We start from the raw sequence: 26424 nt of genomic DNA on the forward strand, positions 1-26424 counted from the left end.
TAAGCACACCAAATCTCCCCCTATGGTGTGGATCTGATACAGGGTTTATTTTATATGAATTTATAACAGAAGCACTATAGGGAAGGAAATATTTTCACTCAAGAGGGTGTGTGTGTGTGTGTGTGTGTGTGTGTGTGTGTGTGTGTGTTGTGCTTGTGGAACTGGGTAGTTTGAGGAAATTCCTGTAAGTTGATAATTTGAAAAACCATTGTAAACATATTAAAACATTGACAGGATTAGAAGTGTGCATGCACACGAAAGCTCATACCAAGAACAAACTCAGTTGGTCTCTAAGGTGCTACTGGAAAGAATTTTCTATTTTGTTTCGGCTATGGCAGACCAACACGGCTACCCACCCGTAACAGGATTAGAATAAATAGAGCAGTGTGAAGTATACTGAAACCAATCTGAAAAAGAGAAAGCATGGAAAAATTAGAATATGCAGTGGTTAAAGGCTTAATAAAATGAACCATGGAGAAGGGAAGTTGGTGATAAATGTATGGTTTGTATTCGGTCAAATAATCGTGCAAACTTGTAAAATTGGAAACGATACATAAAATTAAAAAGAAATGAAAACTGGCACTTTGCAATCCGTCTGTTTATGGGAATGTGTATGGCACATTGCTTCCCTCCCTCCCATCAATGCAGTTCTAGCCTTAGGGGTAAAGGGGTGGCGCCTCGGTCAAGGCCGCTGCCGGACTCCCGAGGGAAATTCCCACCGTGGCTTGATGCGATTTGGTATCGCTTCTGATGCTCCCTCATCTATTTTCCTTTGGGTTGAAATTCCTGTCAGGGAACCCGTGGTGGGGGTGGGAGGTGGGAAAAACACCACCCTGGCGTCTTGCCAAAACCCTTTCCATTTTTATCCTTGCTCAGTCCCTTGCCCTCGCTAATCTCTACCCCCTCCAGTCAGTCACACCAAGAACAGGCAGTCTCAAACCTGTGAATGCCATTGTAATAAACAAAAATCTGCTCTTATTCTCTTACGGGGTACACAAGAGCCCTTGTAAAATCCTTTGCAGGTTCTCCATCGGTAGGAGAATATAACGGAGGCCAACCAGAGAAGATTGAGAAGCAAAGTCTTTATTAAAGCTGTTGAAACAGGGTATTTTTTCCCACACACCGGAGAGCAGGGAAGAGACCTAGAACAAAGGAGCGCCTACCCTTATATAGAAATTTGAAATTGCCCCCACTGCCGTTCAAGACCACCCCCAAAGCATCATACTTATGTCACAAAAAGGCGGTCTCCAACAAATTTCAACAGAAATCTGAGAAGTTTGTTTTTCTCCTGCCTGCCCATTTACCGGTATATGATAAAAGTCTTATCTGATTGCCTTTCCTGGGTAGCCAGGAATACTTAATTTCTGAGACAATGGGAAGGTTCCCTCACCCCCTCCCTCCTTGCAGAGAAACATTTGGTAAACATTTGGTCAGTTTTGAGAGTCAAAATAGGTCATCTAGTCCAACCCCCTGCAAATGCAGGAATCTTGCAGGGGACCGTATAAATAAAACGCTCCCCGTTCAACTAAGCTAAGCGCCACTTGGGAGAAGGAAAATTCCTTTTTTCCCCAGGCACTAAACTCTTATAAAAATTCCTGCCAGGCAGTACGCTAGACAGCCCTCTTGCGGGCAGGGAGGGTTTACGGTGGCAAGCGGCCGTTGCAGGGGAGGTCCTCGCGCGCGAGGCGCCTGCGCACTGGGCCGCCTCCGCGAGGAGAGGGAGGGAGAGGAAAAAAAGCGCGAGGGAAAGAGACGGAAGCCGGGAGGCTTTTCCTGAGGTACTTGGACTTGTCCCTGAAAGGGCGTGGTGTGGTTTTTTTTTCCCCTTTTGCGGGAGGGGGTGGGGCGGTGGGAATCGTACGCGCACGCGCGTGCACTGTCTCCCTCATCCCTCCTTCCCTCGCTCGGTTCCAGGGGGAAGAAGAGGGGAGCGATGGAGCGCTGGGCGGCGGCGGCCGCTGCTGCTGGCTGGCCGGGCTGGGCCGAGTTCTGGGGGGCCTCGTGGGCCCGCTGGCCGACGTGGGAGCTGCTGGCCGCCTGCGCGGTGATCGGCGCCCTAGGCTGGATGCTGCGCTTGCTGGAGAGGAGGCCCGGCGGCCGACGCCACTGCCAAGGCCCCGGAACTGCCGCCAAGGGGGCCTCCTCGTCCGCCGCCGCTGCCTCGATTCCTCCGCCGCCTGCTGCCGAGGAGGAGCAGCGCTGCCGCGGGAGCCCCCGCCAAGGTGAGGGAGGGAGGGAGGGAGAGACGCCCCACAGACCTCTCTGCTCCTGCGGCTTCTTCTCTTTATAGCATGTGCACATTTGGCATCTGAGCATCACGGCTTTCTTGTGGGGAGAGGAAGGAGGGATCCCTGAACGATTATATATATATATATATATATACACACACACACACATATACAGTGTGTGTATATATACTGTATCTCGTTTTGGCTCCGTACAGTTTTGATCCCTGGTGTGCTTGGGGAGTCCGTGCTTTGCAACAACTACTATGAGAATTATGCTAAATGCTAGACACAAATTAAAAGTAAGGTGAGACAACATTATTTTTTGATTAATTAAAACAACTGCATGTTATTTCCACGGTATACGCCAGTCTCCACACAGCTTTCTCTGTTCTTTCTCATGTTAGAAGGATTTCCACTCTTGCGCTTTGTTAAATACCATACATGTTTATGCCATTATTATTATTACTAAGTTTTAACTAAGCCATACTTCCAGTAATCATACTAAAATCAATTGTTAGCCATGGCGAACTTAAATTCATCATTTTCAACGCGTCTATGATCTAACCCAATATGTATCTGCATTAGTTTTGTACACCGCCTTGAAGGCCTCTATTGCCCAGAGGCCTACAAATAATAAATGAGACACACACAAAACCAAAACCATCCTATAATCCAGGCACCCCCAAACTCGGCCCTCAAGGTGTTTTGGGACTACAACTCACATCATCCCTAGCTAACAGGATCAATGGTCAGGGATGATGGGAATTGTAGTCCCAAAACATCTTGAGGGAGCAGAGTTTGGGGATGCCTGATATAATCCATCCTACTATTTTTTAAGACCAACGCTTTGGGCTTTTTTGCGGCATACAAACTTAAGAAAAACCACGGAGGGAAATAAAGAAAACATAAAACCAGAGCCATGTCACAGGAGATAAGGACAATCTTAAATGACTATTAAATCTATGAAGGAAAACAAAGTATTAAAATGTAATTTGAGAAGGAAAAAAGCACAATCGCATTTGTCATGTTGGAGATAAGTGTTATTATATTGTTACATGCCACCCCAATCTCTGCCCAGAGACAACAAGATTCCAGGGGGTTCCAAGCATCCACCCAGCGTTGTGCTCCGGTGGAAATCAAGGCACATCAGAGTCTGCAGTGTCTAGGAAATATGGTTTATTCACACACATCTGAAGCCTGGAGTGGAGGGAGGTGCAGAACGTTACACCCCAAGAGTGTCTCGTGACTCCTCTCATAGCTTCAGCAAGATTGGGTCCAGCAGTCAGTCATGATCCCCTGCTCACTTGGTGCAGTTTCTCCCAGCCAGTGCACATGGAGTTATGCCCAGTTTCCTCCTTGTTCCCAGAACACCTTGCCAAAATCACCTGTAGGGTCTTTGACTTGATGGCTTTTGCAGTGGGTTAATGGCAGGGCCATCATTTCCCTTTGTCATTCTGTCTGGCAGAAATACAAGCTCAGCCTGTCAGCTCACCTTAATAATCAGGGCTCTGATTAAAACCCAGCACCCAAGAATGGGGGGAGGACCTGACGCCCAGGGATCTGGGGGTTCCCTTTCCCCCCACTAACCCATAGAATATTTATGCTTATTTGGCCAAGCTTGCATCTTAAAGCAGTGAGCTAGTGGGGCACAGTGGTGAGATTGTGGGACTAGGACCTGAAAGACCAGGGCTCACATCTCTGGCAGTGAATCTCACTGGGTGACCTTGGGCCAGTCAGTCTCTCAGTTTAACCTACACTGCAGGGTTGTTGTGAGGATAAAAAGGGGGGTGCCACTATGAACACCTTTTTGTTGAATAGTGAGAGAACTAGGGATAGGGAAGAGAAAAATACTTTACCCTGCTCATTCAGGTCTAATAACTTGGGTTTCAAGCTGTCAGAAATTTATCTCACTAAAGTTGATGAGTTTGTACAGCATAGCCTGTATTATCACATCCTGTAGTCTCATATTTTCTCTCTTGCATTTGTTTCTTGATGTTCCACTTGATTTCTTTAATATTTCTCATTTTTCCTACTTGAACATTTAGATTTTTGTTTTTTAGTTTCACCCAGACAGTTGTTACAGATTTCCCAATTCCTTTTTTAAAAAAAGATTTTTTTTAAAAAAAGCTTGCAGATGTACCTTACTTCACCTTGACCTAGTATATATTTTGGGCACTTTTATAAATAAGTGTTGATGATTCTTCTTCCCCCAAATTGATGTACATCCCTATGTAAAGAGATCTGTATTTATAGTTACACCTCTATTAATACATCAGAATTGTCGCTGCAAGCCTGCCTACTCCTGGGAACATTCCACTATTAAGATCAGGTGTCCCCAGACTTACTGGACCTTGGGCCGCTTCCTCCATCACCGATCGTGCAGCGGGCCGGAGTGCGCGGGAGCGCGCGCCCACACGCTATTTCTGGCGCACTTTCGGGTTGACATCCAGCCCGCGGCCTTAGTATGGGGACCCCTGATTAAGATGAATTCCAGCTGCCAGCACTGACTCACAGCTTGGGAGTCTTTTCTATTACACATGGAATTCTTATTGACATGAATACTTTCTTGAGACTCTATAAATGTAAAAACCTTGCCCAGAAAAGTTAGCTCAGATCTCAACCTGCCCCTCCTTACCATATTTCTTTTCCCTTTGCTCTTAAGTAGATGTTTCTTGTATGGGGCATGCCACCTACACTGTTTTACTCAAATATTGTATTTTAGGTTTTCCACAATATTTTTCTACTTTTTTTTTAGGCAGATAAGAATTGCCTTTATCCTTGAGGTGCTAGGAAAAAGTGCAATGGAATATTACTCAGAGTGCTGTACCTTGATTATGTTGTTGGAATATACCTTATACCAGGGGTCTGCAACCTTTAAGACAAAAAGAAAAAAAAACCACCTGGGAGCCGCAAAACCATTGCGACATTTAAAACAAATATAACACTGCATATATTGTTTCTTATCTTAATGCTATATATACAGGATCGTGCAGTCAGCTGCTATAGCTGCTATATCAATGAAAAATATGAGCATGTATGCTTTGCTGCTTTTGATGCCCCACATACAAAACCCTCTCGTATTCAGAGCAAGCTTGGGCTTGCTCTCCTGGGTGTTGAATCAAGTCAAGGTGTGCATGTGTGTGTTTGTAGGGGTGTGTGTGTGTTTGTTTTGAATCAAATAAAGGGGGTGTTGAATAAACTCAGGGAGTGTGTATGTGTGTTGAATCAAGTCAAGGTGTGTGCGTGTGTGCGGGGTGTTGAATCAAAGGGGCGGGGGTGTTGAATAAACTCAAGAGCTGTGCTGTGTGTGTATGTTCAATCCATCAAGTAAAACAAAAGAGACCAGAGCAGCGCACAGAAACGCCATTTACCTTCCCACCAAACCAGAGCAGTGCACGGAAACGCCATTTACCTTGCCACCGGAGCGGTACCTATTCATTTACTTGCACTTTGACCTGCTTTCGAACTGCAAGGTTGGCAGGAGCAGGGACAAGCAACTCACCCCACCACACACCAAGATCTAGTCTGCACAGTACATCCATAAATATGATTATTTCCCAGCATACTGTAGAACTAGAAATTCTGTTCTGAATGCAAAGGTTCAGATTATGAAGACAACTTTGAAATACATCTTATTTCAATCATGTGCATTTTGTGGGATGATAATAGCACTGTGCAACTAAGTTTAAACACACTATGTAATGTTAAAACTTTGTAAGCTCTCAAGTTTACAAATGATAGTTTACAACTATCAACAAGGCCAACATGTGATTAGCAAATGTAGCTGGATGGTTCCATTGTGATTAGCAAATGTAGCTGGATGACCCTGAAGAGTTCCCTTTCAACTCTACAATGCTATGATTCTAATTCAGTAGAGGGGTACAGCACTAAGACAGAAACCCCAGTATTAACCCCTTCCCCATTTTTGTAATATTTTCTAATAATTTCAAAATTTTACAGGGAAATATTTAAAGCAGTGGGTTTTCCATATACAGCTACTGTCAATAAGTTACAGAATTCAAAGCTATGATTCAGTAAGAGCCTCTTAGGAAACCTGTTTATTCAAATATATAAATTCTAGCCTTAAACAATTTACTCTGTAACTTCATATAATTGTAGAGTTGGAAGGGACCCCAAGAGTCATCTGGTCCAACCTCCTGCAATGCAGGAATCTCAGCTAAAGCATCCATGACAGATAGCCATCCAACCTCTGCTTAAAAACTTCCAAGGAAGAAGAGTCCACAACCTCCCAAGGAGACTGTTCCTCTTGTATACTAACTACACGCACTGTTTCTCAAACATGAGTCTCCAGCTATTGATGGACTACAGCTCCCATTATCCCATAATCTCTAGCTAGCAGGACAAATGGTTAGGGATGATGGGAGTTGTAGTCCAACAGCAGCTGAAGAAACACTGACTAATGTTTGCAGCAAGAATACTGAGCACCATTTCAGTACTTAGTCATTAAACATCTGGCAGGAAGCTTTAGATCCACTTCTGCTCTTCTACTTAAAAAGAGAATTAAACAGATGCAAGAATTCAACCATAAAAGGAAAACTGGAAGAAGTTTTAAAATAGATGAGAATAAATAGAATATTTCAGTGGGATAAGAACATTAAATATACTCTACCATTTAACCTACTGCCTCTATTTTTAGGTCACAACAAACTTACCCCCCCACGTTCCCAGTGACGTTAATAATTTCAAACAGATTAGCTACTTATTAACATTCAAAGTAAACTGACTCTCCTGGCATAAGATTGTGTTATGGAGGGTGCAGTTAGTATACAAGCCTGCAATTCTCACATGCAATCTGACACTCAATTCTAGGGGTCTTTTGCATTGAGACCTGGTCACTCTCCAGAGTTTGGCACCCCAAGAGTTAACACAGAGAACAGATGAGAAGCAAATGTGAATTTATTCTATCAAGAGGGAATTAATTTGTCTCAAAAGGGAATTAACTAAGAAAATATTAGACAAAAGCTATAAGCATGCTAATACTAGTCTGAGTGTGAAGAATTAAAACCAAATACAATGGTACCTGGACCCAGGTGGCGCTGTGGGTTAAACCACAGAGTCTAGGGCTTGCCGATCAGAAGGTCAGCGGTTTGAATCCCTGCGATGGGGTGAGCTCCCGTTGTTTGGTCCCAGCTCCTGCCCACCTAGCAGTTCGAAAGCACGTCAAAAGTGCAAGTAGATAAATAGGGACTGCTCTGGCGGGAAGGTAAACGGCGTTTCCGTACGCTGCTCTGGTTCACCAGAAAGCGGCTTTGTCATGCTGGCCACATGACCCGGAAGCTGTCTGCGGACAAACGCCGGCTCCCTTGGCCTATAGAGCAAAATGAGCGCCGCAACCTCAGAGTCGGACATGACTGGACCTAATGGTCAGGGGTCCCTTTACCTTTACCTTACAGTGGTACCTCAGTTTAAGAACAGCCCGTTTACAAACTATTTGGTTTACGAACTCCGCAAAACTGAAAGCAGTGTCCCGGTTTGCGAACTTTACCTCGGTCTAAGAACGGAAGCCGAACAGTGGAAGGGCACCGGCAGCGGGAGGCTTCATTAGGGAAAGTGCACCTCGGTTTAAGAATGGTTTCAGTTTAAGAACGGACTTCCGGAACGGATTAAGTTCGTAAACCAAGGTTCCACTGTATAAGAGTTCTCGTTAGAAGCATTCCTAAGAATTATTTAGGAACACGAGGATGCTAGCTGGTGATGCTATCAGAAGAGGATAGATCATGGGTGCTGGCTTTCTATTAAGAGAAAGGGAGGTTGTGATGGTAATAAGGGTGTTTGGGTAATGGGGCGTTTGGAAAGTGTTTAGGTAAAAATCAGAAGAGATCAGGTAAGAGATTTTGAGGGAAGGCCGAGAGAAAAGGGTTAATATTTAGAGTGGATGGCTGTGAAGAAATGAGGGCCTGAGTTTTGGAGGTGAAACAACTAAGGGAGAAGAAATGAGCAAAAAAAAAAAAATGGGAGAGAGCAGTAAACAGGAATCTGACTGGAATAAAACAGAAGGTTTTGCCAACTGTTATGATTGCTAGGAAAAAGAGGAAAAATTTAATCTATTTCCTTGTTCTAAGAGGCTGAGGTTTTTTTTAAAAGTGTGGGTACCTCTTCAGCAGCAAAAGGGATAAAAGAGATATAGTCCAGCCCCTCACAAGGTCTGAGGGACAGTGGACCGGCACCCTGCTGAGTGTTTGCTGACCCCTGGTGAAAAGCATCACCTCTGTTCTACCAAACATTGTGCCAGTTGGTATAAGGCAGGGGTCGGCAACCCGCAGCTCCGGAGCCGCATGTGGCTCTTTTACAGCTTTGCCGCGGCTCCGGGGCAGGGAAATGGTGAGGGGCCCACCTGCGCCCGGAGGCTGAGGGGCTGCTGCTGTGCTGCTCTGCTGCCAGAGTGCTCCGCTTTTCTGTGGGGGGGGGGGGAAGGAGCAGCCCGGGCTGCTCTTCCTCCTCCGAAGCTGCCGCCAGAGCACTCCGCTTTTCTGTGGGGGGAGGGAGGGAGAGGAAAGAACAGCCCGGGCTGCTCATTCTCCGAAGCTGCAGCCAGAGCGCTCCGCTTTTCCGTGGGGGGGGGGGAGAGAGCAAAGAGCAGAACGCGGCGTCGGCGAGGGGCAGAGGGCTGCCCCAACCCCAACACACACACGCAGGCAGAGCCCTTGAGCTTCTCTTCAACACCCCTTTACTGGCCCACACACAAAAAAACACACCCTCTGGCTTGATTCAACACACACACACACACACACACAGCCCTTGACTTGATTTGAAATTGCCCCCCTCCAGCTCAAGACCACCCCTCCATACATCAGAATTACATCACAAATTGGGAGGGTCTGGTAGCAGTGATCTGAGCATCCTGGACCCTGCCCCCATGTCTCCTCTTGCCCTCTACCAAAACCCATCAAGTAAAACAAAAGAGATACTTACATTTCCCTGTTTCCCAGTCAAGGCAATCACACCCTTTTGTCTTCATCTGACCCTGCCATCTTTGGAATGGCCACCCAGTCTGGCACTCAGGCAACAGGATGCCAGGGATTATCACTTTTAATTCCTGAGGTGGGAATGGGAAGGATTCCCCCACCTCCTCCCTCCCTGCAGAGAAGCAGTTTGTCAGTTTGGGAGTGAAAAATGGTGTGAGGCTTGTTTTTCCTGTGTTTGCTTGGTGAATTAATAATAATAATATTGTGTGTGTGTGTGAATGATCATAAATTCTTATAACACTGCTTTGCTTCTCAATATTCTCTGGTTCGCCTCTGTTATTTCCTCCTACCAATGGAGAACCTACAAAGAACTCTATTTGGGCTCTTGTGTACCCCATAAGGGAACAGGAGCAGCTTTTGTTTACCACACTTGTATGTAGGCAGCAAAAAATATTCTTAGGAGTTGCTTTGAGCAATGCTTGTCATACACCTGGGTTTATTAAGATACTTCAGCTGCAAAGGTGGCCAGGCACCCAAAACAGATACAAGAGAGTGCTGGAGTGGTGTAAATTTTCCCCTTGCATTTCTAGTTAGTGCATTGATCTGCCCAGCAAGCACCTTATCAACCCTTCTCTTCCCAGTTGGTGCAGCTATCCACTAGTGTGAGAACCTAGTATCTAACTTTGGAGACTTTGGTTTTCTGTACACTGTTTCATCCTGCACCTTAAGCTACACTAGTTTCAGTGAGAGCCAAGCTAAGCAACCCTTGGGAAAGGATTCGAACGTCATGGGGCCAGCCACCTCTGAGGAAGGTATTAATGAATGAACAGGTTCACATGCAAGCAAGTCTTGCTCCTTTAGGGATTTAAAAACTTACCATAGGGTTCACACAGCCCCAATTACCCCTTTACCTTTCACTTGCCTGTTCTTTGATAACAATGAGCTGACTTATTAGGAGAAATTGATCTTCAGTATTTGAGCCCTCAAAGCTATTATCTGTTTGGTTGTCTTTTCATTTGGTGGTGGTTGTTTTTTCCTCTCTAGGAACGGTAACAATGGATGCTATTTTATCACGATTAAAGCAGCTAACTTCTGATGAGCTCAGAGAAGAGATTGTTAAAGCTGGACAGAAATGTGGGCCTCTTACACTTACAACAAGATCAATTTTTGAAAAAAGATTGGCCCAGGCACTGTTGGAACAGCAAGGAGAATTAGTGGCAGAAACCTCGCTTTTGAATGGTGTACTTGGAACTGCTGCAGCTGATGCCAGCCAACTGCAAACAAAGAAACCTTCAAGGAATCAAAATGGTCACATAGGCTCCTCCGAGGATGGCGATTTTGGGTACAGTATGGGTTTGAACCCACCAGAAGAGGAAGCCCTCATGCAGAAGGCAGATGATGACTCTCTGATCAGTTCTCAGACTCCATCTAAGGAGCCTCTGCTATACTATGGTGTATGTCCAGTTTATGATGATATATTGGCAAGAAATGGTAATTTATTTTTATTTTTACCACTGCAGTGTAGTTAAAGATCAAGTTAAGCAAATGTACCTTTCATGGAGGAAAAAGGGTGCTATTGGAGAATAGTAATTGTGGTTAATTTATTTTACAGATTAGTTATTTAAAATGTATACCCCACTCTTTTATAAAATGTCAAGGGTGACCAGCATTTAAATTTTTAAAAAGTGCAAGAAAGAAAGAAAGAATTGTGTGTTCTTTCATATAGCCTTTTCATGTATTTCCAGCTTTAGGTTTTTTTCAATATTCATTATTACTGTAGAAGAGTTTGTTGGTAATCTACCAATAAGCATTCCATTGGGAAGTAAATTGAAAGGAAATTCTTGCAATTAAGCAGTTTTCAATAGGTACTGCAAGCCAGTGTTAGAAACTACCAGTAAGATGAAAGCTAGGAGCTAAATGGCACCTGAAACCTAAGTTATGGACACAACAATGGAATGTCTAGGCACGCATTTTTGTAACAAGAATACAAAGCTGAAAATGAAGGAACTGCAGCTAAAATATTATGTTCATTTTTCACATGGTCTAGTCCTTCCCCTGCCCCCTAATATTCTTAAGAGTGTCTTCTCTCTGGTCATCAGAGAGTAGTTAGAAGTGGGGAGGCAGAAAAGGGTCCTCCTTTCCTTCCACTCTGCAGTTTTGATCTGAAATATTAGGCACAGTTCTACGTCCAGAGCTCAGAAATTGCTTCCTGTAATGAAATTCCCTGTCGCCAAATGCGCCTAATACAATGGGAGTTTCGAACACTGCTGCAAGCCTGAAACTAGACAATCTAATGTTCTCTCTTTGAGGAAGCATAATCCCTGACAACCAAGGATGACATAACAGTTCTTGGGATGCTCAAAATATTTCAAGACTGATCTCAGTTCCACCCTTACTTGGTATGGGATTAGATTTGAGATTAAGTATTTAGGAGACTAATGCTATTTATGCAGTCAGTCTTAGAATATACAAATACTTTTTTTTAAGCTGCAAGAATAGCAGATGTGTACAAATATCAGAACTTCACTGAAGAATTAGCTTAGTTTATCTCAATATCATATCGTTAATTTTTATTATAGTAGCAGAGGATATTCTGGATGGGAGTGGGAGAATGCATGCCTGGCTTAGGCAATGAGAACTGTGATCAATAAAGTTAAGTACTTTATTACGGTCAACGACCAGCACACACACACACACACACAAAAAGACACATACAGAATCAATAATAAATGCAATTTAAAATTGGTCTGAGATTTGATCTAAAAGGGGTTGGCCATATTAAAATTAAAGTACATTAAAATTAATAAGATTTTTGACAGTGTCACATAGATGTAGTTTGGTAGGGAATTTTTCAATGGCTTGTCCTTTGTTTGCTTGCTGATGAAAAAGTGTTTAGGGTTGCATCATAATCATGATGAGAATGATTTGTAATATGCCAGATTTGCGGCATTAGTGCAACCTTATCACGATTTTTCTCTTTCTCTGTAAGACCCCCAAAATTTGGCATATTACTACAAATTTGCTATTTAAAAATGTATAAGAATTTTAAGTCTCTTTTCCTGAAAGTAAAATTCACCAAGCCAATTTTGAGTTCATTTGAGCATTTTCTCCTGCAGACTACCATGATGGAAATAAACTAATTTGATATGTTCTGTTCCAGAGAGGGTGCATATATATGAGGATAAAAAGGAAGCCTTGCAAGCTGTTAAAATGATAAAAGGTTCAAGATTTAAAGCTTTCACAAATAGGGAAGATGCAGAGAAATTTGCCAAAGGCATATGCGACTATTTCCCATCTCCAAACAAGCCGTCCTTATCTTTGTCACCTGTGAAAGTTTGTTCAGTGTTCAACAGAGGTAAGTGGAGGCTTTTAAATGTTTTCCAATTCTTTAGCTACTTAAGTGGCTTTTGGAGTTGGGACTGTAGTTTACACTTAAACTACTGCCAGTACTGTTCTTTTTCTGCTTTTAAAATGTAGTTCTGAGAACTTTATTATGACAGGGATCATGTGAATTCCTAAACTGGTTTAAAGCTTATAAATATTCTTGATTTCAAAATTAATGCTGAAGGACCTGTTCTTAATTTACTTGCCTAGAAGTTCTGAACAATAGGTATATAGAGTTTGCATATAAAATAACGTGACACACTTTCATGAGCAAAGGTCACATCATGAGTAGAATACCATTTTTATTTTGATAGACGGCTTATGCTCTCCTGAGATGGAAACAGTTAGTAAAGAGAGAGCCAACAGTTATAAAAGTCCTCGTACGCAGGATCTTACTGCCAAGCTTCGGAAGGCGGTTGAGAAAGGAGATGAAACAGCATTCTTGGAACTTATCTGGAGTAATCCTCGCTATCTCATTGGCTCTGGAGACAACCCGACAATTGTTCAGGTGTGGGAATGGTTTGGCGTTTGCCAAAACGAAGTTTGAATTAAACCCTTTGCATCCTTTCCCCAACTTGCTAACCGAGGGAAATGGCTTCAAAACTCATCTGCACAAGAGATGGGCATAGCATTCGTTCTACAGTGTTTTTTTGGTGCTGCTTCTGGAGGCTTTCATGTAGAGTACCTTGGGGCTTCACTTTAAAAAAAAGATATTGGGAGGGGGATGAGGTTTGAAAATGAAATCAGTGGGGGGGGGGGAATCTAAATTTTCTGGCTGTTTTTGGAAAGTCTGTAACAAAGAGGTGACTAGCTTTTGTGGCCCCACCAACACCTTCCATCCCCTTCTGGGTGCTACATGCCAAAAAAGTTGTCATAGCCACCCTGCAGCTAACATGCACACACAAACCACCCAGACACATCACATATACACCACGTCATACCCACAAATGCTGAAACAGGACGCCACACAAATACACAGATCTTCCTCCCCTTCAATCAACATTGTGCTAAAAAGAAACAGAATCATGTTCCTGTTCGTTACAAATAGGTTTGCTCTACATACTCTCTCTCTCTCTCCCTACACTTTAAGCCAGGCATAGGCAAACTCTGCCCTCCAGATGTTTTGGAACTACAACTTCCATCATCCCTGACCACTGGTCCTGTTAGCTAGGGATGATGGGAATTGTAGTCCCAAAACATCTGGAGGGCAGAGTTTGCCTATGACTGCTTTAAGCTGTAAAAACTGAACATACAGGCTCAAATGGTAGCAATAACTTGCATAAACCTGAGAGAGGTTTATTCTCTGAGTAGATTGTTGTGAGGCTTTACTTGTATCCCCAAATGCTCCATGTTTTCCAAATACTTAGATTTCCCCTCTGAGACCTAACACCTTCAGCTTGCTAGTAGAGTTCTCCAGGCTGACTGAAGGCTTTATAGGTTTATGTTTCCTGAATTTTTGTGTATGTAAGATCTGGGAGGAAACAACAACATTGCTGTAAGGGTATTCCTCTTTAGCAAATCATTCAGATTTAATATTTAGTGAATGTGTGTCTATTTCTTTTTAGGAAGGCTGTAGATACAATGTCATGCATGTTGCAGCCAAGGAAAATCAACCTGGTGTCTGCCGGTTACTATTGGACACTTTGGAAAATCCTGAATTTATGCGATTGATGTATCCTGATGATGATGAAATAATGTTACAGAAGCGTATCGGATACATTGTTGACCTTTATCTTAACACACCAGATAAAGTGGTGAGTTTCAGTGTCCCACTGACTTCCTTTTCCTTTTTGTTTGTGTTGGATACTGAAGAATAACATCACTAGCCTGTCATTTTAAATGAAGAACATATGGGGTTGGATCCAGGCTACCAATGTATATTCACTGGAAATTAAGCCCTTTTGAGTTATAGGGGACTTAGGCCCAGGTAAGTGAGGACTGGATTGCAGCCTAAAGATACCTCTGTTAGACTAATGTGAAAAATTACTCATGACTTAATTTGTCTCATTGAGACAAATAAAGTGCAAGTAATTTAGTCTAGCTGCAGCACAGACTTAATTAAAAGCCATTGCGACTTAATGCCATATTAGCAGTTGGGGCAGCAGGAGCAACCTCCATACTGTGACTGTTATACATCACTGCCTCCCCCTGCCTTCCTCAGTCACCACTGCCTTTTAAAGCAATATTTTTTATCTCTTGTTTTTGATATTATTATCCCATGGAGGCCTGTTGTCAGGCAAGATATAGTAATGTTTTTAGATATGTAGTTTTAGAATTGGGGAGTTACGGGCCTGGTTTGCAGCTTAACCCAGCTCAGGTTTGGACGATAGAACAACCTGTAGTATGTGGTTTGTTACTCCCTGTGCACCCAGGAGCTGGAGAGGACTGAGATGTGGACATTTAAGCAGTGGGCCACCAATGCATTGCTCGCTCGTATTAAACTGTAGTTAAACACTAATTTATGGGTTCATGTGATGTGTGAACACAACCATAATATATTTTGCAACTTAAATGAGTTATCAAAGAGATTTTTTTTAAAATTAAAAATTAAAAATCAACAACCCCAAAATAGCCTGCTTAAAAAGAAAAGTCTTCATTGTTCATCTGAATGGGGCAAGCCTCTGTACGCAGTGGATCTCAAGAGGTAATGAAATTCCAGAAGTCTAGTTGGATAATATAGAACACTTTCTGTTGGAAGCCGCCCAGAATGGCTGAGGAAACCCAGCCAGATTGGTGGGGTACAAATAAATTATTATTATTATTATGAATTGGCACCTTGAAATTAACCCACAAATGGGGCAACCAGTGGACTCCTGCAGTGTTGGGGTTGATATGTGGTTATGTGCATCCCTATTCTTTATTTATTAATACACATACCTCTCCACATATCTCAAGTGAGCGTCACATGGATCTTGTTCACCCATGCAAATGGACAGGCTTCTCCAAATGCACATATATACTTAGGTGAAAACAAGGGTCCAGAATAGGAAATATTTTTTTTCCTTTTTATAGGGATTTGATACACCACTACATTTTGCTTGCAAATTTGGGAACCCAGATGTGGTTAGTGTGCTTGCTTCACATCCAGATATTGTAAAGGACCCAAGGAACAAGTACAACCAAACTCCAGCAGAAGTAAGTTGTCCTTAAAACATGTTACGACCACCTTGGTTTTTGTTTAAATGTGACTGTTCTTTACCTTAGTGCTCTTTGGTAGTTTTCTGCCATGTAAGTTGGCAAAAGCCTTCCCAAATTATTTGTAGCCTGCAGTGAGGTTTTATTAGTTAAACCTATAAATTATTGGGACAGAAGTGCTGCCTATTGAGCTGTTCCAAATGGATAGATCAGTACAAAATGTGCAACTTCTCTGTTCTTTAACCAATAGCTTGTTGCTTTTTTCTAATAGGTAGTTTGTGAAAGAAGTAAAAATAAAACCATGGATCTGAAAGAGAAAATCAGGGAATACTTGAAAGGTTTGTATTTAATCTTGGTTGTCTTTAGAGGTTCTGCAGAAGTAATACCAAAAAATTGTATCACCATTTAACTTTTTATTATGGCATGTATTATTTTATGTAACTGGGGTGTTAAATAAAACTTACAGTGTCTCTGAATTAGAAACAGAATGATCCAGTATCAAGTGAGCGTTTTATTTTTGAATTGTAGGGAAATTGAATCCACTGGCCTGGGTAGTATTTAAGTGTATGATAAACATTCCTAGAAACTTAACACCATTTTCAATTATTTGTAACCTAGGTCAGTGTTATGTGCCACTCTTCAGAGCAGAAGACAATGCCTCACAACCAGTGATTGGACCACCTGTGATTGGAGCACCTTGGTCACCTGATCAGACAGATGATAGCCCTCATGCTTCTTTACCTAGATATTTTGGCAGCCCCAAAGATCCTGTGTTGACAGTAAGGGCTTATGGAGGCCCAATGAGCCCTTCTAAGGTAATAGAAACAAAGAAAATATTTGCTCTTGTTCTTCCTTTTTGGTGTTACTTTGGGCTATCATAAACCTGGATTAAAATGAAAACAAGTACACCTGTAGAAGTGCAGAACTGGGTACATTCTGTAGAACTGTCTACAAGTTTGGGAGCACAGGTGAGGTTAGTGTGCTTACTACAAACCCAGATATTGTAAAGACCTTCCTCACATGCAAATTCTTCCCTCCCCCCCCCCCCTCTGTGGGTTTAACATTTCCTGTGACACTTCTCAATCTGGGCTAAAACCAGCCTTGGTGAACTTGAGAAATTGCTGTGAAGAAAGCTGGGAGACTGCGAGAATGAGAGTGGAGGAAAATTCCAGTTGAATGCAATCAAAGCATAGTGAGGACTCATCACTGAACCTACCTAGTGGCAGTGAAGGCAGAAAAGAAGGCATACTTTGCTGCCTCCATTGCATCCTCATTGTGCCGTCCAGCAGAGCTTTTGCTGGGTAGTGCAGGGACTTTTAGTCTGGCACTTATTTTACTTTAACATGGGTTGTCTAACAATTTCACTTGGTGGGGAGGGGGAGTTGAGTGTGTGCAGGTGGTATTGGCAGTGCAGTCTCGCAGCCCAAGCCAATCTATTCTAGTTCGGTTAAAATTGAATTTAGGTTTGTTTGCCATTACATAGATCTGAAAGTACAGCAGGTTTATAAAGGACTAAATTTATAAAGTGCCACACTGGGTGCTCTTTGCAACTGACAAAATAATAGCTCCCTAGAGGTCTCCATTTTATCTATGTAGCCAAGCACCTTATTGGCTCAGAGAAATTAATTGCCCTTCATTGCCATAATCTTAAACACACATGCAAAAATACAATACATAGAAAATAATTGCTGTCTTCAGGTGTCAGCTATGGAAAAGGTAGTTGGAAAGAATTAGATATTTTCAATTTATTTTTTTCATTTCAAGCTTATTGATGAATTACTATTTTATTTCTTTTGTTGGGCCTTTTATGTCCTGCCCTTGTACTGTAAATATGCCACTCAAGACTTATAACATATAAAACTGAAATTTCACAAAAACCAAACACAAGCAAGATATAAAAAAGAGGTATTTGGGGGAAGAGTGCAATGGCAATATTGATGGGAATGGAACAACCCATTTTTATGCTCTTAATTTGGGAAAGATGGAGGGCACAAGGAGAAGGGGACGACAGAGGATGAGATGGTTGGACAGTGTTCTCGAAGCTACTAACATGACTTTGGCCAAACTGCCTGTTGCTGCTGACCCCCTCCTGCCCCGTTGGCCTGCATGGCGCTGCTGCTGCCGCCGCTGGCTCTAAGGGGGTTGGCAGCAGGGGGGTCGAGCCCGGCGGAGAGCGAGGGGGATGGGGAAGAGGTGAGGCCTGCTCCGCCCGGAGAAGCCCCAGGCTCTCCTGCTCCCTCCGCCCACACGAGCCCACTGTCATGGAGACATGGCCGGCGGAGAGGCGAGGCCAGGCGGCAGGAGCACTGGCAGCAAGTCAGCAGCCCCGCAGCGGAGGCGCCTCTTGCGCCGGGGACCCCGGACGGAGGTGGGCAAGGCGCGCACAGGGGGTGGCTGGCTCCGGGTTTGTCCACCCCCCCAACCTCCCGCTAAAGCAGGCTTTGGCAGGGGGCGGGGTGCAGGGCGGGCAAGCAGGGCTTCTCCGCTAAAGCGGAGAAACCGCTGTTTGCCTCTCCTCCACCCCCCGACCTCCCGCTAAAGCAGGCTTTGGCGGGGTGCGGGGCGGGCAAGCAGGGCTTCTCCGCTAAAGCGGAGAAACCGCTGTTTGCCTCTCTTCCACCCCCCGACCTCCCGCTAAAGCAGGCTTTGGCGGGGTGCGGGGCGGGCAAGCAGGGCTTCTCCGCTAAAGCGGAGAAACGGCTGTTTGCCTCTCCTCCACCCCCCGACCTCCCGCTAAAGCAGGCTTTGGCAGGGGGGTGGGGCACCAGCCCCCTCCACATATGTTCCAGTTGGGTGGTTCTGGATGACTAAAAGATACTCATTTCAGATTTTTAGGAAGAGAAGATTAGCATGCTCTAGAACTACAGTAACTAAATGCAATTTCCCTCCCTTAAAGGCAGAAGAGTTTCACAGACTTTGGAAGACTCCACCTAGAGAGCGAGCAGGATTTTTTAACAATCTCAGAAAATCTGATGTGGAAAGAGGCGTTGAAAGAGTTGGAAGGTACTTAAGAATTAATGCATGAAACAATATAGCAAGAGGAATAAAAGATATTTCAATTGTATTAAATATCAAAACTTGGTAAAATGCTATGAATGAGAACAAACTGCATCTGGAGAGGCTTAGGCAGTTGTTGAGAAAGCTCCCAGCTTTTATTAAGGTCTATCTGTGCATAAGGTCAGAGGGAGAATGGAACTTTGGAGGTCGCAGTGTGTTCTGTTAATTGACTATGTATTTATTTATAAATTTATATACTGCCCTTCATCTGAGGATCACAGGGCAGTTTACAATATAAAAACAAAACAAAAAACCACAATAACAAACAAAATTAAATTTTACACAAACTTTTTAAAGTGCCCATTTTGAAGCGTATTCTGGATCTTAAAATGAATTTATAACAACTGTGTGAGGATCACTTGATGATGGCTGTCTGCAAATCCACCTCTAAGATTTGTCATCATGTTTCCCAATTTCCATGCCGTCTGTCATTCTGTCTTCGATTGCACCTCCATGACATGGATCCATGGCAGCTTTTCATTTCTCTCACTCCTTAAGGGCCCAAAATGTTTCAAAAGACAAAAACTCCCAATCATTTTGTTTTGCAACTAAAACATCCAACCTTTGCTAAAACTTAGCCCATGCTCTGATCACAGCATCCAGGATTGTGAACACTCTGTGCTTAAATTGAAATTGTGTCCCAACAAAAGCTGATTTCTGCAACCATATGAAAAAGATCTTGACATTCTAAGAATGTTGAATTCTGCACTGTTATTTTTATCCTTTCTGGTCTTGCTCATGCAGTACACAGCCTACTTTATTAAAACCTCTTCTTCATTGGCTTATTCTGTCTTCAGTGCAGAATCACTGCGCTGTTTTGTCCTGGGTCCATGTTTTCCAAATCTGTGTCAAGCTTCTGGTCCATTAGCAACTTTAGCTCATTCCCTATCTTATTCTCCTTCCCACTCTTCCTTCACTTGTATGCTTATGTCTTTTTGCCATGTTGGAACCTCCTCTACTTGTCAGGCAATCCCCATTTTTACTGCACAATGCCTTTCCTGAACCATTTCTTCAACTTGTTTTCACTTTTCCTACCACCTGGCCTTATATGTATCACCTGTATTTTGTAAGTGCCAAATAAATACATTGCAGAAGCAGGAGCAATGCTAGTAGACTTAGCAGTGCATTGCATACATATATATGTGCTGTTTTTGGAAAGCTGCTGTCTCTTTATTTCTCATAGAATGCTTAATTCATTTTGTGTTAAGAGTACGGTATTTTATGTGCCTTTAAAGGTTTCATTCAATAATAGAATTTCTGTTGAGATTGCTCATATGCTTTGACAGTAGAAACCAAGATGGGATGGAAATTATTCTGAATCGTTTTTTGAAAATGCAGGAATTATAATTAAAAATTAAAATGAATTTGGTGAAGGTTTATGGTCATGCTTGGTGCAAAATTCGCTTGTTAAAAGGATTTTTACAGTGGCTGTACAGACTTGGGGCTGCCTAATTAAACATGTGTTTTAGTAAACTTGTCAAATTAATTTTATTTCTTCACAAATGATTCGTTCTATCTTGTTTATTGCAGGGAGTTAGCTCATGAACTGGGGTTCCCGTGGGTTGAATACTGGGAATTTCTGGGCTGTTTTGTTGATCTGTCTTCCCAGGAGGGGTTACAAAGGCTAGAAGCATACCTGAGTCAACGGGAAATGAGCCATAAGGCTCAGCAAGATAAAGGGGAGAATGAAACCCACAACAGATACAAAACCCCACAGCTTTCTGGTAAGAGCAAAGCATCTCTTAGTAGCTGAAGGTTAGAAAATGTTTGATTACTGAATATCATTTTTCAGACGTTCCAGAATAAGTCTAATAAAAAATTCTCAAGTTTTGAGATTAACAGTGTTAGATTGGTTGCTTAGCACAGGACACTTTAGAAGTATAAGTTAAAGCAGTGATGGCAGCAGCTTTTCTAGGGCCTTTGGGCAAGGCGTTATCTGTGGGGCTCCATCTCACAGTGAAATGTACCTCCTCAACTGCAGTAAGTCTCTGGGGCGCCTGTTAATGGGGCCCCTGCTGGGATGTGAACTCTAGGCAAATGCCTATTCATGCCAGTTCTTGAGGCCAGTATTGAACTGGAAGGTCGCTGCTTGTTAATATATTTGGGAATAATAAAAATGCAGAAATTATGTCAGGTTCTTGGAGATGGGCCTAAGAATTAAAAAATCATTTTCATGTTGCTGGGACTTTCAGAACATGCCTTCCATGCTACAAATTGAACTCTGTAGTCTTACTAACACTCCCACTGTTACACCTGGAACAATCGGGTCAAAGTAACAGTTGCCCACAGTTGTATCAAACTGTTTTATAGTAGAGGTGCTGAATAGATTATTTTGAAGACTTCAGTCTCTCTTATAACCCCCACAAGCTGTGAATTGAGTTTTGTTTGTAAGCTTAAGGGTGGAAACTCCCAAGTTTCATGAAGGAAAGGGCTTGTAGATGGATTCTTTGGGTTTATGCTCTGTGCAACAAGGATGAGGCACAGGAATTGCTGTATCTGTGTAAATGGCAAAATACTGGTGTTGTGTTCCATCTGTCCCCATACCAGCCCAATAAAGTGGGGTAACTACTACTCAGAAAACCATCAAACTGGATGAGGATTATCAGTGCACTAAACAAAGGGGTTAAGCAAGAGTTGAAGAGAGACAAGCAGAAAATGCACCTCTGTGTTGTCCTAAATGCATTTTTTTGCCACCACTGAACCAGCTGTACGTTCTGTAGATGGAGGTGGGACATGTGATAGGCAATATCTAGTCAGTCATACACAAGAGTAGTCATTGAAATTAATGGACATGAGTCACTCTTTAAGTCCATTAATTTCAGGGGCCTGCTCTTAAGTCAGATAGGACTTAGTTGAATATCACTCATTGGGTATAAGAGAAGGGTGACTGAGCATTACCAGATTCTGGCTACAAATGTTTCCCCAAAACTTTTCCAATCTGTGCAGGAATAGCCCAGCTCCCTCATCCCTAGGTAGTTTTCTCAGACCTGCTCTAAGGAGCTGCTTCAGGTTTTGAACAGATACTTGCACAAAGCTTCCTCAATTAGGTTTTCATATAATCTGGCTACTGCTTGATTGCAAGCAGTCTTCCATGCTCCTTTAGCCAAGGCAGCATCAGTCCAGGCATTATTTTGGTTGGGGATGTCAGGTCAGCAGCCCTTATCTTTCAGGGAGAAGTATCTGACAGGTAAAGGGTGGTGGTGCCCTGTCTTGCATTCCCAGTCCTGGTATAGAGTGAGGGTAACCAAAATAAAGCCAATACATAGATGTGAGCCAGTAGTTGGAAATCTCCAATTTCCAGTATTGATGGGAAAATGCTATTTGTATTGCAGTGCTGGGTGGGGTAACATTGTTTGTTTGAATCTGACTGAGTCCTTTTAAACAAAGTGGAAAATAGAACATTTGTTATTAAAAACTGACTAGTCAGGCAGATGAGATGTCATACACCATAATTCTTTTATTTTGTTTTAAAGGCAAAAGTAAAAAAAGCTGCAATTCTATTTCTGTTGGGGCATTTCTTGATGATGACGATGATGATGATATGAGTTTGGAAGAAGTAAAGAACAGGCAGAATGCTGCCAGAAATTGCAGCCGAACTGTTGCATCCAATGAACCAACCATCACTGACATCAGAAGCTCAGAGTGTGACATCCTGTCCATTGAGCGGACTGAAAGCATAATGCCTACAGCAGAAACTTCTGATAGGCACTCGGAGAAAGGAGTTCCTGCCAGTATAAATGGATTTTGTAGCCCTGTGACCAGTGATAGGACAGTAAATCCTCATAGGAGGTACCCAAGTCGAGGAGAAGAGTGCCTTCAGTCTCCGGTCTCCAATTTAATGGAAGAATTTGATAAGCTGTCTTGTCAGGATCAGATGGTGGCAGGAGAATGTTCACCAGAGAAGCCAAGCCAGGCTGCCACAAAAAGCGGGTGTGAGAGTGCTCAGATGGAAAATACAAGGCAGCTTAGAAAACCTAAGGACCATCTCACTAAGACTTATTCACCGCTTCTCAAGGCAGGTGCAGCTGCTGAGGATACAAAAATAAGGACAGAAGAAAAAATACCACTAGAAGTGGGGAGGCTGTCAGCAGAAACTGATGTCCAGGGAGGGGAGACAAAACAGTCTTGCAATTCTGAATTGCAGTCTGAGATGTCCTCGCAATGTCTCCTAAAAGTCTCATCCTCAAATGAAAAAGCCAAGCCGCTGTTTCTCATAGGGTATGAAATGGACTGTTGCTTAACAAACTGACCTCTTGTCTTGTGGGCAATAATAATTGGGGATTGTGGCACTGCCAGATTCTGTTTTCCTAATCTAGTTCCCTTTCTGTTTCTAGGGAACAGCCAACAAAGCTGGACAATGATGTGTTAACAGCATTACATGGGTTAGAGATTGATCCACAAAAATACCCTGCTATTTACAAGTGGAGTGTGTTCGTTCAGTCCTACTCTCCTTCTGACCGGCAAAGGTATACTTGGTTTCAATAAAAGTTAGCTGATGTGCTCCATGGGTATGGTTTGCTAAAAGGACTAAACCTGGTCTGTGTGATACAGCTTATAGGTTTACAGTGTGGCATGGCAAAATGCTTGCTAACGAACTGATGGGGAAAGTTTCCCACCTTTCCCTGGTAGCTAGTTCTTACTGGCAGGGTAGGAAATTCCCTCTGCCTTCTCTCCTCAGCTTGAAACATGAGGTAGAGGCATATTGCCTTCTTCTGTACTTGACAGGCAGTTGGCAATCCTGTCATGTGCAAATACAAGCTGAAGTGTTTACTTCCAGCTTGAAGATGGGACAGAGGAAAGCACAGGGTCAGAGTCAAACTGCAGCTACTTTAAGGGTTCACAACTCCTAGGCTTATGAACCCTCCACTTTTCTCACCAGAACCTGGCTGACCTCTAGGCTAGGGGAAAAGAACTAATTAACTAAACTGTTCTATTTGGGATAACCACCTGGACAGTCTTTCTTAGAAGACAACAGCCAATTTACTTACAAATGATATTCAGTGATAAATGCTCCCATTTAAATATAATGTCTCAACTATATGTGGGCATTAATATTGATATCTAAAACAAAGGTTCTCACAGCAATTTAATTTCCCCACCTTGTTACATTTTCCTGATATATAAAAAGTGTTGTCTTTTCTTCCAGTTGGTCAACTCCATCACTAAAAGGAAGATTCAAGTCTCAAACAGCTTCAAGCCCTTCAAGTGGTCTGGCATGCTGTAGCCCAGGAAAAAGCAGTCCAGTATTTGGTAGTCCCGGGAAGTACAATGTAGGTGCTGCCAGCTTCTCACCCGATTCTGGGAGCCCTGGATGGTACAGCCCAGCATATGTGAACTACGTTATGTTATCTAAGCGCCATCACTTCTAAGCACCCGCTCATCCATTAAATGTGACTCTCTTTAAAATTTCAGTTAAGTGTTTTTAAAAGGAAGGGGTAAAATAGGGTGTTGAAACACACAATGTACCCCAGACTCATTTTATTTATTGTTGTCAGAGATAAAGGGCTGCTTTTTATTCCATTTACCAGATTATTGGTGATTTGCAGATTAGTAAGTTAAATTAGAGCACCTGAAGAGATAAGTAACTTCTAGGTTCTAGGAAATTCTTTTTCTTGGACATTTATCCATGCCCATTTTACTATCTGTACAGTGCTTCTCACTGGGATCCCTTTCACGGTAGCAACTATAGACTAAAGGGAACTCAAGGCAAGTTGTCAAGTTTTAAGGTCTTCCAGTTGAGCTCAAAGGAGGAAAACTATTTTCTATGTATGTAGACTGCAAATTTATGGTTTGTTAATTTATCTAATTAGAGGTATTTTAAAAGAGCCAAACATTTTAGTGTCCTATGTTCTTAATGATAATTATCATGGGGCAGATTTTGCTGTTGTTCAGGAGGGGGGCACATTAGCATTGGCCTTTCATTTAAAAGTTAAGTTTGTTAGCTACAGGAAAACTAATTCCCTTTTGGAGACTTCTGGAATAGATAATGCAGCTGCCATCAAAGTGTCAAACTTTGGGCAGCTTAAGCTTTGACATTTTGGAATGATTCCTTCAGACTTTGATAAAGTCTGTGTTAGTGGCTGAATTCACTGCAAGCCTTTTTAGTAGCCTAGATCTCTACTGCACATAGAGCTGTTGTGGCTTCCTTATACCAAGTGTGAGCATTTTGTATACTGTTTCTGAGTATGATGTTTTGGTACCAAACTCCAGAACTGCACTTAAGATTCTTCCAGTTTTATTAGTGCCTTTTGTAACATTTTTATCTTGCTTTTTAATAAGTGCTGTTCTCTTATGTAAGCAGTAACCATGTTTAACTTTCCAACACTTTTGGATGAGGATTTTTAAGCTGTTCCCTTATAGTTTAAAGACTTGAAGAGATGCTGTAACCATCCATTTATTATTTTATATATTTAATGTAGGTTGTCTAAATGTAAATTACAGAATAAATATTTCCAGATTGGCTGGGTCTTTATCATTATCCCATTGTGGAAATGGGCATGCAAATTTACAGCCTCTCTTGGATGCACCTCAATTCCCTTACATGACTATTCTTTTCTGTATAATTTTCCATTAGAAATTAGAGTACTGTTCAACAGATATACATATCGAAGCTGCATTCTAATACAGGTTTCTATGACTTTGACAAGACACTATAGAAGGAATTTCTTGACTTCTGTAGTGGAATATTTAGGTGCTTAATTTAGAAGTCAGCTTTTATAAATCTGTCACCATGGTATATGGTTATCTAGGAAGTCCAAACCAACTTAAAATAGCTTGCTAAAAACACTATCACTCTGAGGTACGAAGCCTTCCACAATATTGAAAATAAGCTCTCAACACTCACTGATCTTTAAGCTAATATATATATGCCACTGTTCCAAGGCACAGCTGCCCTTACATGAAGCTCTCTATGGTGTATAAAGAGCATTCTTGCTTAGAATCTTCAGGCTGTTGGTTTTAAAAGAAAACCAACTTTAAGAAATTGACAGTGTTTTGTTGTAACTTCTTTGCTTTATCCTTGTTATGCATACCTTTTTGTATTTAAGAGTAGGGGTTGTAGTGACCAAGTCATACTTTGAGCAGACCCAATGAAATTAAAGGACCTAAGTTAGTCAGGCTCATTCATTTCAATGGGTGTACTCTCAGTATGACTCACATTGGATATAACCCTGTGTTGCAGCAGCACAAGCCGATCAGTTTGTAGCACTTGCCAGGGGGGGGGGGGCGTCAAAAGGGTTGGTGTTAGAAACATATTAATGTTTAGAATTCACACGAGTCCTTTTTGTCAATGTGTTCAAGTGAATTTTTAACAATCTTATTAAATTTGTTTATTTAAAAAGCTCTTGCCTCTATTTAGTGCTTGTGTGTTGCAAATATATTCAAAAATAATAAACTTGCACTCAATTCATAGAGGACAGGACTCTCAACAACTACTAGTCGCAATGCCTGTATACCCACCACGTTTGAAGGCAGCTACCACCAGCTGCTTGTTATGAGTGGAAGAGTGCCAATGCCTTCATGTCCGTCTGCTGTGAGAAAATGCTGGACTAGTTGGGTCTGATACAGCAGAGTGCTTATGTTAGCTGCTGCTGCTTATAGTTCCTTAGAGCTGGTATTGCCTGCACATTCCTACATAAAACACAAAACAGAAATAAACAAGAACAGTGGGGGCACTGTACCTGGTGCTGCAGAGT

General features: G+C 42.4%; 1 protein-coding gene across 2 annotated transcripts; it reads left to right on the forward strand.

The window, feature by feature from the left end:
• Positions 1-1678: 1678 nt before the first annotated feature.
• On the forward strand, positions 1679-26070 carry ANKLE2 (ankyrin repeat and LEM domain containing 2). 2 transcript variants are annotated; one of them, XM_033135744.1, is made up of 13 exons: positions 1679-1778; positions 10199-10645; positions 12315-12509; positions 12853-13046; positions 14104-14292; positions 15551-15673; positions 15945-16011; positions 16292-16488; positions 18570-18676; positions 20261-20454; positions 22204-22948; positions 23065-23196; positions 23877-26070. In XM_033135744.1, exons 2-13 carry the CDS (start codon positions 10210-10212, stop codon positions 24097-24099), a joined length of 2802 nt encoding a protein of 933 aa, XP_032991635.1. In that variant the 5' UTR covers positions 1679-1778; positions 10199-10209; the 3' UTR covers positions 24100-26070. The 2 variants fall into 2 exon arrangements, with proteins under 2 accessions (XP_032991635.1, XP_032991634.1); XM_033135743.1 differs by lacking the exon at positions 1679-1778 and adding an exon at positions 1919-2222.
• Positions 26071-26424: the final 354 nt, after the last annotated feature.

Source organism: Lacerta agilis, chromosome 17, assembly GCF_009819535.1.
Source record: "Lacerta agilis isolate rLacAgi1 chromosome 17, rLacAgi1.pri, whole genome shotgun sequence".
Classification (NCBI taxonomy): Eukaryota; Metazoa; Chordata; class Lepidosauria; order Squamata; family Lacertidae; genus Lacerta; species Lacerta agilis.